Source organism: Raphanus sativus, unplaced genomic scaffold, assembly GCF_000801105.2.
Source record: "Raphanus sativus cultivar WK10039 unplaced genomic scaffold, ASM80110v3 Scaffold2368, whole genome shotgun sequence".
Classification (NCBI taxonomy): Eukaryota; Viridiplantae; Streptophyta; class Magnoliopsida; order Brassicales; family Brassicaceae; genus Raphanus; species Raphanus sativus.
Genome location: NW_026617676.1, coordinates 1 through 15,955, shown reverse-complemented (window position 1 = coordinate 15,955; position 15,955 = coordinate 1). Strand labels below are relative to the sequence as shown.

At 36.9% G+C, this 15,955-nt stretch overlaps 4 protein-coding genes and 2 pseudogenes across 4 annotated transcripts; 3 read left to right on the top strand and 3 right to left on the bottom strand.

Moving 5' to 3' along the window:
• Nucleotides 1–6: 6 nt before the first annotated feature.
• On the top strand, nt 7–1,553 carry LOC130505556 (uncharacterized; annotated as a pseudogene).
• Nucleotides 1,554–1,753: 200 nt separating this feature from the next.
• LOC130505555 (peptidyl-prolyl cis-trans isomerase CYP19-1-like) lies at nt 1,754–3,809 on the top strand. Its single transcript, XM_057000161.1, has 3 exons — nt 1,754–1,766; nt 2,575–3,122; nt 3,342–3,809. Exons 1-3 carry the CDS (start codon nt 1,754–1,756, stop codon nt 3,624–3,626), a joined length of 846 nt encoding a protein of 281 aa, XP_056856141.1. The 3' UTR covers nt 3,627–3,809.
• Nucleotides 3,777–6,238, bottom strand: LOC108847195 (shewanella-like protein phosphatase 1). The gene is made up of 9 exons (XM_018620416.2): nt 5,912–6,238; nt 5,719–5,819; nt 5,346–5,459; nt 5,038–5,250; nt 4,808–4,943; nt 4,545–4,720; nt 4,388–4,476; nt 4,240–4,309; nt 3,777–4,122 (listed from the first exon to the last, which is right to left on the bottom strand). Exons 1-9 carry the CDS (start codon nt 6,099–6,101, stop codon nt 4,036–4,038), a joined length of 1,176 nt encoding a protein of 391 aa, XP_018475918.2. The 5' UTR covers nt 6,102–6,238; the 3' UTR covers nt 3,777–4,035.
• Nucleotides 6,239–7,134: 896 nt separating this feature from the next.
• On the top strand, nt 7,135–9,522 carry LOC130505558 (exocyst complex component EXO70B2). The gene is made up of 2 exons (XM_057000163.1): nt 7,135–7,747; nt 8,124–9,522. The coding sequence occupies exons 1-2, from the start codon at nt 7,238–7,240 to the stop codon at nt 9,423–9,425; spliced, it is 1,812 nt and encodes a 603-aa protein (XP_056856143.1). The 5' UTR covers nt 7,135–7,237; the 3' UTR covers nt 9,426–9,522.
• On the bottom strand, nt 9,490–12,480 carry LOC130505559 (GDSL esterase/lipase At2g30310-like; annotated as a pseudogene).
• A 2,853-nt stretch (nt 12,481–15,333) lies between these two features.
• LOC130505557 (GDSL esterase/lipase At2g30310-like) lies at nt 15,334–15,948 on the bottom strand. The gene is made up of 2 exons (XM_057000162.1): nt 15,734–15,948; nt 15,334–15,660 (listed from the first exon to the last, which is right to left on the bottom strand). Exons 1-2 carry the CDS (start codon nt 15,897–15,899, stop codon nt 15,383–15,385), a joined length of 444 nt encoding a protein of 147 aa, XP_056856142.1. The 5' UTR covers nt 15,900–15,948; the 3' UTR covers nt 15,334–15,382.
• Nucleotides 15,949–15,955: the final 7 nt, after the last annotated feature.

The following is a 15,955-nucleotide window of genomic DNA, read 5'->3' as shown; positions in this document are numbered from 1 at the left end:
TTCTCCTTCTACGAGGTCTCCAAGAAGTTCCTCCTATCCGATTCAACTTCCAGCACTTCCGCCGCGGCGCACGCCGTCTCCGGGGTGTTCGCGACGTGTCGAGCGACGCGGTGTTCACGCCGATGGATATGGTGAAGCAGAGGCTGCAGATGGGGTGAGGGGACTTACAGAGGGGTGTTGGGATTGCGTGAGGAGGGTGATGCGTGAGGAAGGGTTTTTGGTGCGTTCTACGCTTCGTATAGGGACGACGGTTCTGATGAACGCGCCTTTTTACTGCTGTTCATTTCGCTACGTACGAGGCGGCTAAGAAGGCGTTGGTGGAGATTTCTCCGGAGGGGTTTGTTGGTGGTGATGAGGAAGGTTGGTTGGTTCATGCTACTGCGGGAGCGGCTGCTGGTGGTTTAGCGGCTGCTGTGACTACGCCGCTTGATGTTGTTAAGACTCAGTTGCAGTGTCAGGTAGAATGATTACACCTCTCTTCTCTAGAATTGGTTGGTCTTTTGTCTCTGATCGTTGAAAGGCTGAAACTTTCTTTGGATAGAAGAAAGGGAACGTGATTAGATGCAAAGTGATGTTTTTATAACTATACATGTAAGTTGCTGGATAGTGCTCTTTAGATTCTGCGTTAAAATAACTATTAGACCTACTGGGAGATGGTAATTATGTTTAGAGCTGCAACATGACTTTGTTTAAGCTTCTCTTGTTTTTGACAATCACATAGAACTCGTTGGTGTTGAAATAATCTTTAGAGGCAGTTCTGTGGTTAGATGTTTCAAGTGCAACCAGTGCGTTTCTGGTTCGTGTATGTATTTATTATTTGGTAGGGTGGTGTTGTGGTTTCAGGCAATGGCATTTCTCAACTGAGTGAGTTATCATTGATTCAGTCTTTACTTTAGCACACCTTATATTGATGTAGCATAAGCACTTCTGTAATGTAGAATTTATGCTTTCAGTTTGACTATTTTTAAATAATATGGGAAGATCCATAAGGAGCAAATATCTTCGGATCAAAATATAGACTCTTTAGAATCTCGAGAGATAAGTTTATGTTTTCTTGTTGAAGCGTAAGATGTATAGACTTTGTATATTCTTTCCATGTATGTTTTGCTTCTTTGCGTTTTCGTAAATGGAACAGTAGTGGCTCAAGCTTTAGGTGTCTCTAAAGAAAACTTTTATTTGACTTAGCATAGAGTTTAAAACAGCGACATCACAATCAGCTAGCTATGTCCATGATTCTTTTCTCTAAAATAAAAATGTATGAAATGGCCTTGGCCTTAAAATCATCTGTGGTAATGTGCAGGGTGTGTGTGGATGCGACCGCTTCACTAGTGGTTCAATCAGCGATGTACTTAAAACGATTGTGAAAAAAGATGGATATAGAGGACTTGTAAGAGGGTGGCTTCCGAGGAATGCTCTTCCATGCTCCTGCAGCAGCAATCTGTTGGTCCACTTATGAAGGAGTCAAGTCTTTCTTTCAGGACTTCAATGGTGATCCAAACATTGCCTGAAAAAGAAGAGACTTAAAGGTTAGAGGGCATTCACACTATTGACGATCTTGTTTGTTTTTCTTTTGTAAATTGTTATCAGGGTTTCTTTGATGTCATTTTTAGATCATATTTTTCCAGGCTTGTGTTGTTGATGCTGTCGTTGAGAAAATTTTATTTGTACACACTATGTTTTTTTTTTTCCAATTTTTTCAATAAAATAACTGAGGAGACATACATACATACATACACGACTATGGTGATCCAACATGTTACTTCCAGGTGTGTGGTGAACCATTCTCCTCGTTCACCAGTGCTAGACGTGGGACATGTGCCTAGCTAGTCTAAAATGGTCTTTTATTATGTTTATATAGATATATTAAGTTATACATTATGCTATGTACAACAAGCACCAGTGGTCTAGTGGTGCATTCTGAGCTGTAATAAGTGAAGTGGTACTGGTAAATCTCACCGTTCAAGCAGCAGCCTAGAAATATTCTAGGGAGAGTGTATACTGTCTGTTGGTTGAGTTTATTGGTTTTAGCAGGTTTATTATTGGTTTAGAAGGATTGGTCGTTTAAAAATCAAAATCTGTGCGTCAATGTTTTGACATCAGGTCTGGTCTGATATTAATGGGACCAATGGTAAGATAAGTAAACCGTTGATTAATATATTAAACAAGTAAGCGACATTACTATGCGGAGGAGTGTCAAAATAGTTAGTTACCACCATTAAAAGTCTTAATTACTATTGCAATATATTAAGGCCTGGATTAATAAGCAACATAGGCCCAAACGCAAAACAAACACGGCCCAACCACCACGTATTTGCTCTTATCCGGTTATCTCAATATACCAACTGAGATTCAAACAACCGAATATTTTTCCCGGAAAAAGGAATAAAAAAAAGCTGCGTAACGGCTCCGTTTCTCATCTGATAGAAGAAGGAAACGAAAGAGAGAGAAAAATAAAAAGATCGGGGGGTGGGTGGGGGTGTTTAAATACCGAGTCAAATCTCTCTCTCTCTCTCTCCTCGCATCGTAGCAACCCTAAATCTGAGATCAATTTCCTCTGATGGCGAACAACCCTAGAGTGTTTCCTCGATATTGCCGTGAACTTCAAAACTGTTTGTCGGATCGTGATAGAGCTCTTTGCCGACACGACCCCGGCGACGGCGGAGAACTTTCGGGCTCTGTGTACAGGCGAGAAAGGAATAGGGGAGTCTGGTATACCACTCCACTATAAGGGATCTATCATCCACTCAGTGAACCCAGGTATTATGTGGCTCGGAGGAGATATCACTCATGGGAACGGACTTCGAGGCGAATCGATCTACGAATCGATCTACGGCCGTGACCATCAAGTCACGGACAGTAAATTCCTAAGGAAGCACGACAGGAAAGGTATCCTCTCCACGCTCAACCTTGATGAATACGTCATCGGATCTCAGTTCATGCTCCTCTTGACGGAGTTTCCTACCCTCGATGGCTACCAGTTCGCATTTGGACAAGTTGTGCAAGGGTTTGATGTGATCAGTCAAGTTGAGCAGATGGTCGGAGATGATTTGCGCTACCCTTTCCAGCCTTTGACAATCGCCGACTGCGGTCAGCTTGATGAGGGTGGTTCTATCTCAACAATGGTAACTTTTTTCCTTCTTTGTTTTGTTTGCTGTTGAGTTTAAAAAGCAAATCTTGTGTTCCTACTACATAAAACAAATAGGTTAGTTGTTGTCTGTGGATAGCTTTGTGAGAGAGAGAAATGGGAATTTAAGATTAGGTTCCATATGTTTTTGCGGATAGTTTGTTTTCTAATCTATCATTTTGTATCACATATATAAATTTTTTTTTAATCATCCCAGGTAGGTTGTTCTGTCCCGGAACATGTTCATAAGATGCTCAAACAGTTGCGAGCTTGGCAACTGAAGACCGCCGAGATGGAGACTATACTGGCAATGCAGACTATTTCATATGAAAGGGGAAACCGCAATTTCGAGATAAAGGAGTCCCTTGCTCTGCACAAGCTGTTCATGGTACCTTGTATCCAGCACTCGGTGCCACCGGAAAGTGGAGGAGAAGGCTCCTCTGGTCCTGAAGAGCACTCTGTGGCACATGCAAAAGAAGAGGAAGACGATGGTCTCGTTTAGTAGCTTCTCGCTGTTTTTAATGTTATGTTTCATTCGTTTTTCTTCTTGTTGGTTGTTCTTGTTCGTGTGTGGTCTTGTTGTTACCTTCTTGTTTTAATTTGGATGCTATTAAAATATAATGTTAACCTTAGATTGTTGTCCCATTGGCAATTTCCCCTTATAATAAAAGCATCTCATTATCTATATATAGTCTTTTGCTATACAAACCTCTTACTTGATGAATACGGTATGTTTCTCATGATTCACAAACATGTATATACACAATACATACATAGAATTGAATGTTTTGGCTTCACCTCAGCCGTATCTGTCTCTCATCTGAAACTTCTGCTGTTTTTTATTTCTTCATGCCTAAAGAGTTCAAAGTTCCAGGCCATTTAGAGTCTGTTTCTTGTCACTAAGAGCTTTTTTAAATGTAATCTGCAACTTGAAGTTCATGAAGTCTGTCTCGGTTGCTCCTTATAACTCTAGCTTTGTCCCCTCTTATCTCAAGAACCTGAAGGAAGCACAAACAACACTAGAGCCAGTCATCATCATCTCCAACAATAGAGATTGTACAAAGACATAATAAAAGCAACTATTCAAAAAAAGAGCCAAGATCTGTCACAAATACCTCTGGTCTAGAGTCAAGAACACCACTGGACATTCCCACATCAACTCTCCATATGCCACAACCATATTCACTAACAAGATATTTTCATTAATTAAACCCTTTTTTTTTGATATAGAATCTTGTGTTTAAGATATGTTTGGGAATGTACCAGTTTACGCCTGATAACTGAGGAGTATGTCCAACCACCATCGCCTTGGCACCAACAGCTTCGAGAGAGTCCCGGAGAATTGTACTTACCTGATTTAGAAAAGTACTCAGGAAAACACATTCAATCCAAGCTTGATGATGATGATGATTCAACTTGCCTGTTCAATTTGATATTCATTCAGATCAGAGGTCTCTCTTGAGTAAAGTCTGCTCCAGACCACACTGTCATAACCCCGAGTTGCAATGAACGGCATCTCAGGACTGTCCTCCTCGTCACTAGAGCTCTTCATCCAAGTAGAGACTTCTCTGTTTATCCTCTCTACGCCGTATGCAACTGTATACAAGTAGCAATAAACCATAAGGAATAGAGTCCAAATCCAAAAAAAAAAAAAAAAACATCTCTTGACTGATGATGTTTTACCGTGGTGAGGAAGGAGACCACCGTGGCAGAACACCCAATTATTAACACGCAAGATAACTCCATGACGTGCCAACTCACACGCTAATCGACCACCTGGTCTGAAAAGGACCGACCTTGCAATCACTCCCTTTTGCCTCTGTCCTAATACATTTTTTTCCAACCGACTTAATCACAGAACTTTGGAGTTTGGAATGGCTCAGTTAGAAGAGCAGAGCGAATTTTTTAAGTACCTTCACTATATTCCATTGATCCCAATAGGTTTGAGAACTCTTCCTATCTTCTTTCCACTGCCTTGACTCGAAAATCCAATTCTTGAAAGCTTTGTCCCAGTCTTGTGCATAGTCCTCCAAGTAGTCAAGGAAGTCTATACACTCATTAAATGCTCTCGTGTCTACGTATCTGAAATCTCCTTCAACGTTCATCGTCTCATGGTTCCCATTAACCTTTTTAAAGTATTTTGGACAATTGATTGCAAAGTGTTGTTAGTCCTATCTTTTCTCTGTAACACATACTTGTCAAACTCAAAGCATTCAAAAACCTGGAAAACAGCTCCACCGTTAGCTTTGGCCTGTTCATCAAGTAACCTGAATAAGGAGAGTATTGCAATCTCATCCTCGCCACGGTCCAGTATATCTCCCACCTGAACTACTACCTGCAATTTTCATGTATCAGTTTCACATAAGTTGGAACTTGGAAGAACTCAAGAGGACTTGGAAGTTAAAAGACATGAAGTAGTATGACTGTAACTTAGAAACAGATTGATTACAACAGGTTGCTTTCGAGACAAGCATAGTTATTATTCCATACACATCTCTATTCAGACTCGGTCTCAGTCTTTGAACTAATAAGCAACAGAAACTGAAATTATGTTCCAAATCAATATTGGTAAGTGATGAGAAAAAAGGACATACAGTGTCTTCGCCGACCCATTGGTCTTTTCCATCGGAGCTTAAGACACCGGCAATCTGAAGGGCATCTCTGGCTTTGCTCAGATCGCCGTGAAGGTCTCCAACTACCATAAGAAAACCACAGTAAAGACATAAAAGTCTCAGCTTTGTTGTCGTGATGACCAAAAAGATTAGATTTTTTTTTTTAGTGACGAACCTGCGATGATACGGCGAGAAGGGGCGGAGACGAAAGTGGGTGGGTCTCCGTTGATGACGATCGGTCTCAGAGCAGCTTCGTTAGAGGTGGAAATGCTCAACGGAGGTGAGGAGGAAGAAGAGGGTTCGAGGAGTTTCTGGGGGTGAGAAGGAGGGAGGGGAAGTAAGGAGTTGAGGTAAAGGGAAGTCATTGGTGGTGGAGCCGGAGGAGGAGCGATGATCCTCCGGAGGTTTGATGAAAAGACTTTAACAGTTGTGTCCTCTGGAATTTTTGTGACTTGGGTTCAAATGCATGCTGAGTAATCCTTTGGTATCTATCTACTGTCTGAGATTTTTTTGCAGAAATATAGTTCTTTTTTTTGTTTTAAATAAAGTAAAAGGAGAGCCACAAAGCGGAAAAAGCAAAAGTAAGATATGTTTCTCTTCTTCCGGGAGATAACGTAACTATATAAAAATGATCTTACACATAATCTATCATAAATTTCATCTGATTTTTTTTATATACAAATTTTCATCTGATATCATACATATAACTTCATACATTTTTCTTACGTATTTTAACATTATTAGTAAAATAATATATTGTACAATATATTATATTAGTTATGAAAATTTGTTCTCTCTTTAATAAGATAAAGATAAAATTTCCTTGAAGCATATAATAATAATAATAATAGTATATGAACTATAAATGGAAAAGTGTAATATTATTTTGAATTATAAAAATATTTTAAAAAAATATATTTTTCATTTTATATATTTTTCTTATATTTTAACATTTTGAAAATAAAATTAAATATTGTTTGATGGGCCACCAATTCTCTCAGACTAGGCTTTGTATATAATGATTAAGAAAAACACTGGGCCTGGCAACTAAATTACCCAAGATTATGGATCTCAAAATTACTACAATGTTCGTTGGCCTATAACTAGTTTCCACGTAACAAAAGTCGTTGGCTAGTTAGAAAGTGGACTCAACACCGAAAATTCAACGTGAGGAAAGTCATTCAGCCCATGACCAATTCCCACGATGCATGCAAATTGGACTTTTAAACAAACGCTCAACGAAACGCGGTTGGTAAAGTGCGTTCACGTTTCAGACAAAGTCGTGGTCGTCGCAATATAAAAATTACAAACTCATTAAAATACAAACAGAAGCAAGCACACAAGTCAGACATGCTTCCCGCGTCTAATCTTATTCTTCTGCTGCCCGAAGACTTTTCCATATCATAGTTATAGAGTTTCGTCTTTATTCACATAATCCACCGATCCCTCTAATTTCCACAAACCATTTATTATTATTATTATTATTATTATCCATACCTCTATGGCTGAAGCCGGCGACGAGAATCTTTATGCAGCCGCCAGAGACATCGCCAGAGCTCTCGGCAAGGACCCTAGCGCCGCCGGTGACATCTTACAGATTCTCTCCGGCTACGGCGCCACAGGAAACACAAGCAGCAACTCTCGAGCCAACGCATCCCGCGTCGGCGGCGCATACCTCAACCTTGACCGATCACTTAACTCCTTAGAGACACAGATCTCCAGCTACATCGTGGAGGATCGACCGATCTGGTCTGATCCCGTTGACTCGCGGAATTTTCTCGACGCCGTTGATGAGCTGATTTCGATGGCTGGAGACATGAGATCCATGGCCGGAGATAAATCAGTCGCTATATGTCTCTCCCGTGCCGATGAGCTGATTCAACAAGTGATGTTTAGGCTTCAGGAGGAGTTTGGTTATGTAATGGACCGAGCCTCCGAGTCGTTTGACTCTGACGACGAGTTCTCCGGTGAAGAAGACAACGACATAGGCTACGGTGTCCAAAGCCAACAGGTACTAACTAAATTTGATTACTAAAAACATAATCCACATTAAGTTTCATGTCACTAATTATGTTGACAATCCGGTCTAGGATTAGAGTTTCATTAGGTTTTTTGGTTTATTAAATAGTTTCAAAATATAACGTAATTAATTATTATGTCTATGTTCAATTACTCAATATACAGTATATGTTAATACCCTCATCTAATAAAGCTTTTTTTTGTTTATTCACTTATATTATAACAGTATTAAAATGGATCTTAATCTGTTTTTCGTTTGTAAGAAAAATAATTTGGTTACGAGTTTGGTTTAATTTCTGTCGGTCCAAGTTGATTCGGTTTGGTTTTATTAATAGACTGCCGTGGTAAACTTCACAACATTTGAATAGGTTATCGTTGCCCGTCCGGTGACTGACTACAAAATCGTGATCGAGCCGTTACAATCTAGCGTTATTGGCGATCTAAACGCGATCGCCGTGCGGATGGTCGCTGGTGGATTCGGGAAAGAGTGTTCACGAGTCTACAGCAGTCGACGGAGAGAGTTCCTAGAGGAGAGTCTATCGAGGTTACATCTGAGAGGTCTAAGTATGGAAGAAGTCCAAGAGTCTCCGTGGCAAGACCTTGAAGACGAAATCGACCGTTGGATCAAAGCCGTTACAATGGTGTTCCGCGTTTTCTTCCCTAGCGAGCGTCTTCTCTGCGACCGCGTTTTCTCCGATCTTCCCGTCTCATCCGTAACCGATCTATCCTTCATGGAAGTCTGTCGCGGGACGACCACACAGCTTTTGAATTTCGCAGACGCGATCGCTCTAGGGAGCCGTTTGCCTGAACGCTTGTTTAAGGTTATGGATTTATACGAAGCGGTTCAAGACCTGATTCCAAGAATGGAAACGCTGTTCTCTAATAAATACTGTTCGCCGCTGAAGCACGAGGCGGTTGCGATTCATAAACGGTTGGGCGAAGCGGTTAGAGGGATATTTATGGAGCTTGAGAATTTGATCCGTCGTGACCCTCCCAAAACCGCGTTTCCTGGCGGTGGGATTCACCCTATCACACGGTACGTGATGAACTATCTTCGTGCGGCGTGTAAATCGCGACAATCCTTGGAGCAGATCCTCGACCATACCGGGAACGATGCCGGATCAGAGACGAGACCTTTGTCCGTGCAACTCATATGGGTTTTGGAGTTGTTGGAGACTAACTTGGAAGGCAAGAAAAGAACGTACCGTGACCCGCCTTTGTGTTTCTTGTTCATGATGAACAATGGTAAGTATATTCTTGACAAGGCCACGGATAACGAGCTTGGTTCGATCCTAGGAGAAGACTGGATCGTCAAGCATGCAGCGAAGCTGAGGCAATACCACTCTAATTTCCTAAGGAGCTCGTGGAACCAGGTCGTGGCGTTGCTTCGGACCGAGAGTCCTTATCTTATGTTGATAGAGAATCTTAAACTGTTCAAAGCCCGGTTCGACGAAGTGTGTCTTATGCAATCTCAATGGGTTGTTACTGATGAGCAACTGAGAGAGGAGTTGAGAAGCTCCATCGCCGGCATTGTGTCTCCGGCGTACTCAAGTTTCGTCGGAAGATTGAAGGCGTCGCCGGAGATTAATGGGAGGCGTGGGGAGCCGTTTATTGCGTATACTGTTGAAGATTTGGAGTTGAGGATTAAGGGGTTGTTCAAAGAACGCTAAAGTTGATTAAATTTCATATGAAAAAAGATTATTAATCTTAAATTCTGTGACATTGTGAATCCTGTTAATTAAATATTGTTTTATTTTGTTTGGTGAATGTTGATGGAATTAAAAAGTGACAATATACATAAAAGAATAAAATAATCTCATGGTGACTAATACATAAACTGTATAACCAGTAAAATACTTAATAGGTTTAGGCATCAAGAAGCTTCGATAAGGTAGAGTAAGCAGAACCAGCGAGGTGAGTGTAGGTAGCCAGGGAAGGGTGAATGGAGTCAAAGAACATATACTCCGAGTGATTGGAACACAACTTAGCTTGGGAATCGCACGTGTCACTTAAACCCCCTCCTGATCCGCAACACCCTGTCTTGGTTTCCTTAAACCCTACACATGAATAAATATCCAAGCCATCAATAAACTAGGGTGATCGCTTGAGGACAGGGGCGGAGCTATTAACAATGAAGGGGGGTCAGCTGACCCCAGTGAAATTCTAATTTCTTCACTAATTACAGAAATTTTATTTAAATGACCCCCATATTAATTTGTGGCTGACCCCGTTTCTATTTTAAACTTCTCATTTCTTGAGAAGAAGAAGAAACGCTTTTGTCTCGTTCTTTCATGACTAAAAGGAAAATATAATAATTTAAGATCTCTACTTTCTATTTTACATGTAAGAACATTAACTGTGGCATATTACTTGCAAAATGAATTTGTATCCATGTTTCAAATTTCCAACCTTTACAGAAATAATAAGTTTCGTGTTTTCGGTAAGAAGATTACTTATTTTGTATTCATTCCGTTATAAAATAATATATTTTGTAATTAACTACTTTTAATCAATTAGAATTCAATACACACAGTTGATGTTTTTGAAATTTTGCATTATATCATGCATTGAAAATGTAAAAGAAAATATATTTTCAAAAAAGTTTTGTATAAAATATGGATTATTTTAAACAGAAAATATATATTTTTCAAAATGTGGGTTTAAAAGTAGAGAAATTCTTTTAGATATCATTTTTAGTTTATTTTCACAAAAAATAGTATTTAAGGAAGAAAAATGACCATTTTTTTAATTTTAAAAATTAAATATACATTTATACCCCTTAGATTAGCTAATCTAGGTTTAAAGTTTAGAGTTAGGGGGAAGGGGTTTGGGGATGAAATTTCAAATTTTTAAAAAAATTAAAAATAAATATCAAAATTTTCAAAGAAATATTTTGGTTATTTTATTTTTAGAACTGTTTTTTATGACAAAAACTTAAAAAAAAATATTTAAGAGAATTGCCCTTAAAAATATACAGGTTTACTAAAATGTAGGTTATTTTCTAAATGTTTTAAACTAATTGTACAATAATTTAATAAAATTATATCAATTTTTTGCATACATAATTTATAATATTTTATTTTTATTTAAATATATTAGTTAATTATTTTTAAATAAATTGTGACCCCAGTAAAATATAATCCTGACTCCGCCACTGCTTGAGGAAGAATAAAAGCAAACATACCGTATCTCGCAGGGTGCTTGATCATGTCCATCATGGGATCATAAACATTTGCGTATAAGATCTTGCTTCCTGGAAGAGAAGCTTCGATAGCAGGCAATAGCTTTTGAAGTTTTCTATTGTACAAGACTGCATCTTTGTTCTCGCTTTTTATGCATCTTTTGGACATGCCTATGCTTTGTTTTGCGCTTATTTGGATCGGCAAACAGCCAATAGGCGACAACCCACCCACCGACATTTTTCGGCACCCTAAACTGTAAAGCTCCTAGACATATCAATAAACACACAAAGTGTAGATATTAATAGTATTCTCTAGCTAGTTATTGGCATATACAAGACATGACCAGTATATTATTGAAGGCACGAACAATTTTCATTATTCATGCAGATTTTATTTAATAAATCAATGTAAAATTATGATGATATATTATTGTATTCTTATATAAATATATTTTCATTGCAATTAGATGGTTACCTTGACGAATTTTTCTAGGTTCTCAAGCACAAAATTCTGGTAATCAGATACTTTAGGATAGTCTTCAATCCTTGTGCGCAAATCATAATAGTTCAAGATGAAATCGTTAGTACCCGCGCTAACCATCACGATCGCACCATTGATGATCTCCATCGCTTTCTTCTCTCCTACAATACCTTTGAGACGAGTAATGTAACTCTTGAGCATCGTAGGTTGATGTGAAACGGGGATGGCGTTGGTCAAGATCACAGTTTTGGTTAATTCTCAAGGATTCATATGCATCATCTCGGCCTGCTTCTTCTCTGATGCAAGAGCTGCAGTTAATTCTAAGAGCCAAGCTTCAAGGTTTGGATCAAAAGGAAAGGTTTTTCTCGGATAGGTACTCAGTCTTATAATTTGGTTGGCGCTTCATACTTACAGCTTTGGTTTCAGTACTTTCAACCATAGCTTCTTCAAGTACGTCTCATTGGAAGTGTGAGTGTTATTGCAATTTCGACTTCTGCTGTGATTGAGTTTCAAGTTGAGCTCTTTTTTGTGATTGATCCTGCTGTTACTTTTCGGATCGTTTCATTTTGTTCTTTTGCATTGTAAGACTATTGGAAATGGTATCTAATAAGAAAAGGTAATTTAAAAAAAAAAAAAAAAAAAAAAAAAAAAAAAAAAAAAAAAAAGATCACAGTTTGGTCGTCAAAGCCAGAACCAGCGGATGCAAAGTTAACCCCGGTGATGATCTCTGTGTCAGAGAGGTTAGGTTGCAGAAAGGAGGTACTAACTCTTTGATGTGAAGCTTTGAGGCCACAATGTCGCAATAGAGCTTTCCATTTGAGAATCTCCCACTTGCTGCTTTCCCTGGGAGGTCGACTCCGTAAGGGATATGATTAGCCTTGAAGTTGGCATCGGCGAGGTAGTTGTTGTTTCCCGTGTCAACGGATGAGTCTCCGAAGATTAAGATGGCCGGGGCGAGCGGTTTGGTTTTGGCATTTTTAGCCGCGTTGCTAGACGAAACTAGAGTTATTAGGAATAGAATGACCGCTATGGTTTTGGAGGTAGCCATTGTGAATAATTGAGCACTCGTAGTTGTGATTATTGCGTTTTTACTTTTTGTTCAACTTTCTGATTATAATTTGAAAAATCGTTTCTCATTGAGGTGGATTTTATATGTGTTTGAAAGTGGTTTTTTAGTGGATTGAATTGTTAGTTATGAGTTTGTTAATTACTTAAAAATGGGGAAAATGCCAAAATGGGTCAGACAACGGTTTGTCTGACAAAAATAAACAGTGAAATCTTATTAAAGGGTTTAAAGCTTGATCAAACCGAAAAGATAACCCTAAGAAAAGAAACAAACTCTATTATATTTTATACCAAGAACGAAAAATTTGTACTCCTCGAGTAAAAAGATAAGGACCAGGTTGTTCTAACAAATAAAATTGAAACCTTTCATTTGGTACAGTTTCGTCCAGATGTACTCGAATCAACCAAAGTTCGTTGACTTGATTTCATGATCACTCCAATATATTATCTATGTTTCAAAATAATTTATAGTTTAAAATTTTCACACTTATTAAGAAAACATGTAAAATTTTGATAATAAATGTATTTTCTATGTTTAGTTATTTCTATAATTTTTAACTAATCAAAATTCAATAAACACAATTGATATTTTTAAAGTTTACACTTTGCCATTATATTATTTTTGGCTAAAATTGTCATTATTATATTTTTGAAAATGTAAAATATTGATAGTTTAGAAACAATTTTTTTTCTAAAATATGAATCTTTCTGAAACGAATGTAGTATATTTTTGTCTAAACGTATTCTTCGACAAACTGAAGATTATAATTTTCAGTTCCAAATCCACATATATGAAACGGAGGCAAAAAGGATATATCGAAGTTTTTCCTCTGTTTCTTATGTTTTCTTTTGAAATTCTATGTCTCTGATGTTATTTTTCAAAGATCTATATTTTATTTTTGTAGTCTTTGTATGCTTAAAGAAATCTTAACCCATGACTAATAGACAATGTGACTGATGCAGATTTCAATGGATGTGGAAAGAATATCCTATACCCTACTAGCAACCAAAAATGGAATTACAAGTATTAGTATCATATTTACAAACTTTTTTATCATAAAAAGCTTTGAACATTTTTCTTGCATGTTTTACTTCAGACTGATATTTACTTATTTATGTCCTGGTATAACAAATAAAATAAAAGTCGTGATGATAGGAACCTATAGTATCACTCTTTTGTGATCTCTGTTTGAAGGCTACTTGAATAACAAATGTACTATGTAGTAATCCGCGCCATGCGCAGAGTGAAATAACTGATTAGATTATTTATTTTAAGTTGTAGTAAGAGATATGTCGTATATTTTTTTCAAGGGATGAACACTCGAATATCTGTTCGGATTTAGTTGATATATTCAGATTTTGGATTTTGATTTTTAGAGTTAAAATTTAAAAATATAATTCGGATATTTACAATTTTTTGTTTGAATGTGGTTTGGATTTAGTTTGAAGCATTGCATGTTCAGATCAGGTTCGAGTTTGGGTAAATTTGTAGTTATGTAATTTTTTTAAAAAGACTCCAATATATTTAATCCTCAAAATCCAAAATAAAAATAATATAAAATATAAATATTTAAATAATATAAGACTAAAAACTTAAATTTACATAAAATAGTTTTATTTAAATGAGAGAATAATATATTTTCAGTATTTTGAACATATTTTATTATTAGGTATTTTCATATTAATTAATATCTAATAGATATAAAATTTAAGATAACTAATATATTTAAGTATATAATTGTGTTTTAGTATTTTCGGTAGATTGGATTCGGATCTGGTTTCCGGATATTAAACTTTAGATTCATTTGAGTACTTTATATGTTTTAATTTGTGTTTAGTATTACTTTCAAATCAAGTTCGCTCTTCGGATCCAAATATTATATCCAGACTTATTTTTTTCTACTAATATAAAGAAAAATAAATAAATTTAAAACTAATATGTTGATCTTATTTTACATACATAATTATTGGACCACACTTTATTGGACCACACTTTAAGTATACCAATAAAAATGGTTGGGCGTGGTGTCAATAGTGTTGGGGAAGATGTAATCTATAATCAATAACGTGTATTTTTATAAAAATATTTGGTAATATAATAAATACACAATATAATTGAGTAAATGAGTTAGAGTTGCCTCGAAATAATGTTATCTCGTCACTCATACATGAATTCTGTTTTCAATCGATTTCGTGAATTTTCCTTTTTTAAAGTTTTTTCTCATTTTCTGATTTTTTCATCAATCTGATTATGTTTTTTATTCTTGGTTTGATATGAAATTCTGTAAAGAAAAACAATATTTTGCATGGTTTACTTCAGACTGATATTTACTTATTTATGTCCTGGTATACAAATAGAATAAAAATCGTGAGGATAGGAACCTATAGTATCACTCTTTTGTGATCTCTGTTTGAAGGCTACTAGAATAACAAATATATGTTTGATCAAAAAAAGAATAACAAATGTATATTTCCTTCTTTAGTTACCAAATTAACATGTTTTTAAAATTACGGATAGTAGGAAAACTAAGGTCAAATTCCTTAACAAAACAAAACTCATTGTTAATATTTTACAATCAGGTTGCAGCCCAAACTAGAAAATCTTCAGAATTGGAATCCAAATGAAATTTATCATAAGGTAAATACGTTTTAGTGTAGACAGTTTTTGTATTTATAAAGCAAATATATATCAACACATTGAGCAGTAGCATGAGTCCGGCAATTATATTTACTACAAATCATACTATTTCAGTATAATAAATTAATCATTTGATGTTTCCATACCCAGTATGGGCAGAGTACTAGTATCTTTACTCGATCAGGTACGTCTAAAATTCTGTAACGTTGTGAATCATGTTAATTAAATATTGTTTTATTTTGTTTGGTGAATGTTGATGGAATTAAAAAGTGACGATATACATAAAAGAATAAAATAATCTCATGGTGACTAATACATAAACTGTATAACCAGTAAAATACTTAATAGCTTTAGGCATCAAGAAGCTTCGATAAGGTAGAGTAAGCAGAACCAGCGAGGTGAGTGTAGGTAGCCAGGGAAGGGTGAATGGAGTCAAAGAACATATACTCCGAGTGATTGGAACACAACTTAGCTTGGAATCGCACGTGTCACTTAAACCCCCTCCTGATCCGCAACACCCTGTCTTGGTTTCCTTAAACCCTACACATGAATAAATATCCAAGCCATCAATAAACTAGGGTGATCGCTTGAGGAAGAATAAAAGCAAACATACCGTATCTCGCAGGGTGCTTGATCATGTCCATCATGGGATCATAAACATTTGCGTATAAGATCTTGCTTCCTGGAAGAGAAGCTTCGATAGCAGGCAATAGCTTTTGAAGTTTTCTATTGTACAAGACTGCATCTTTGTTCTCGCTTTTTATGCATCTTTTGGACATGCCTATGCTTTGTTTTGCGCTTATTTGGATCGGCAAACAGCCAATAGGCGACAACC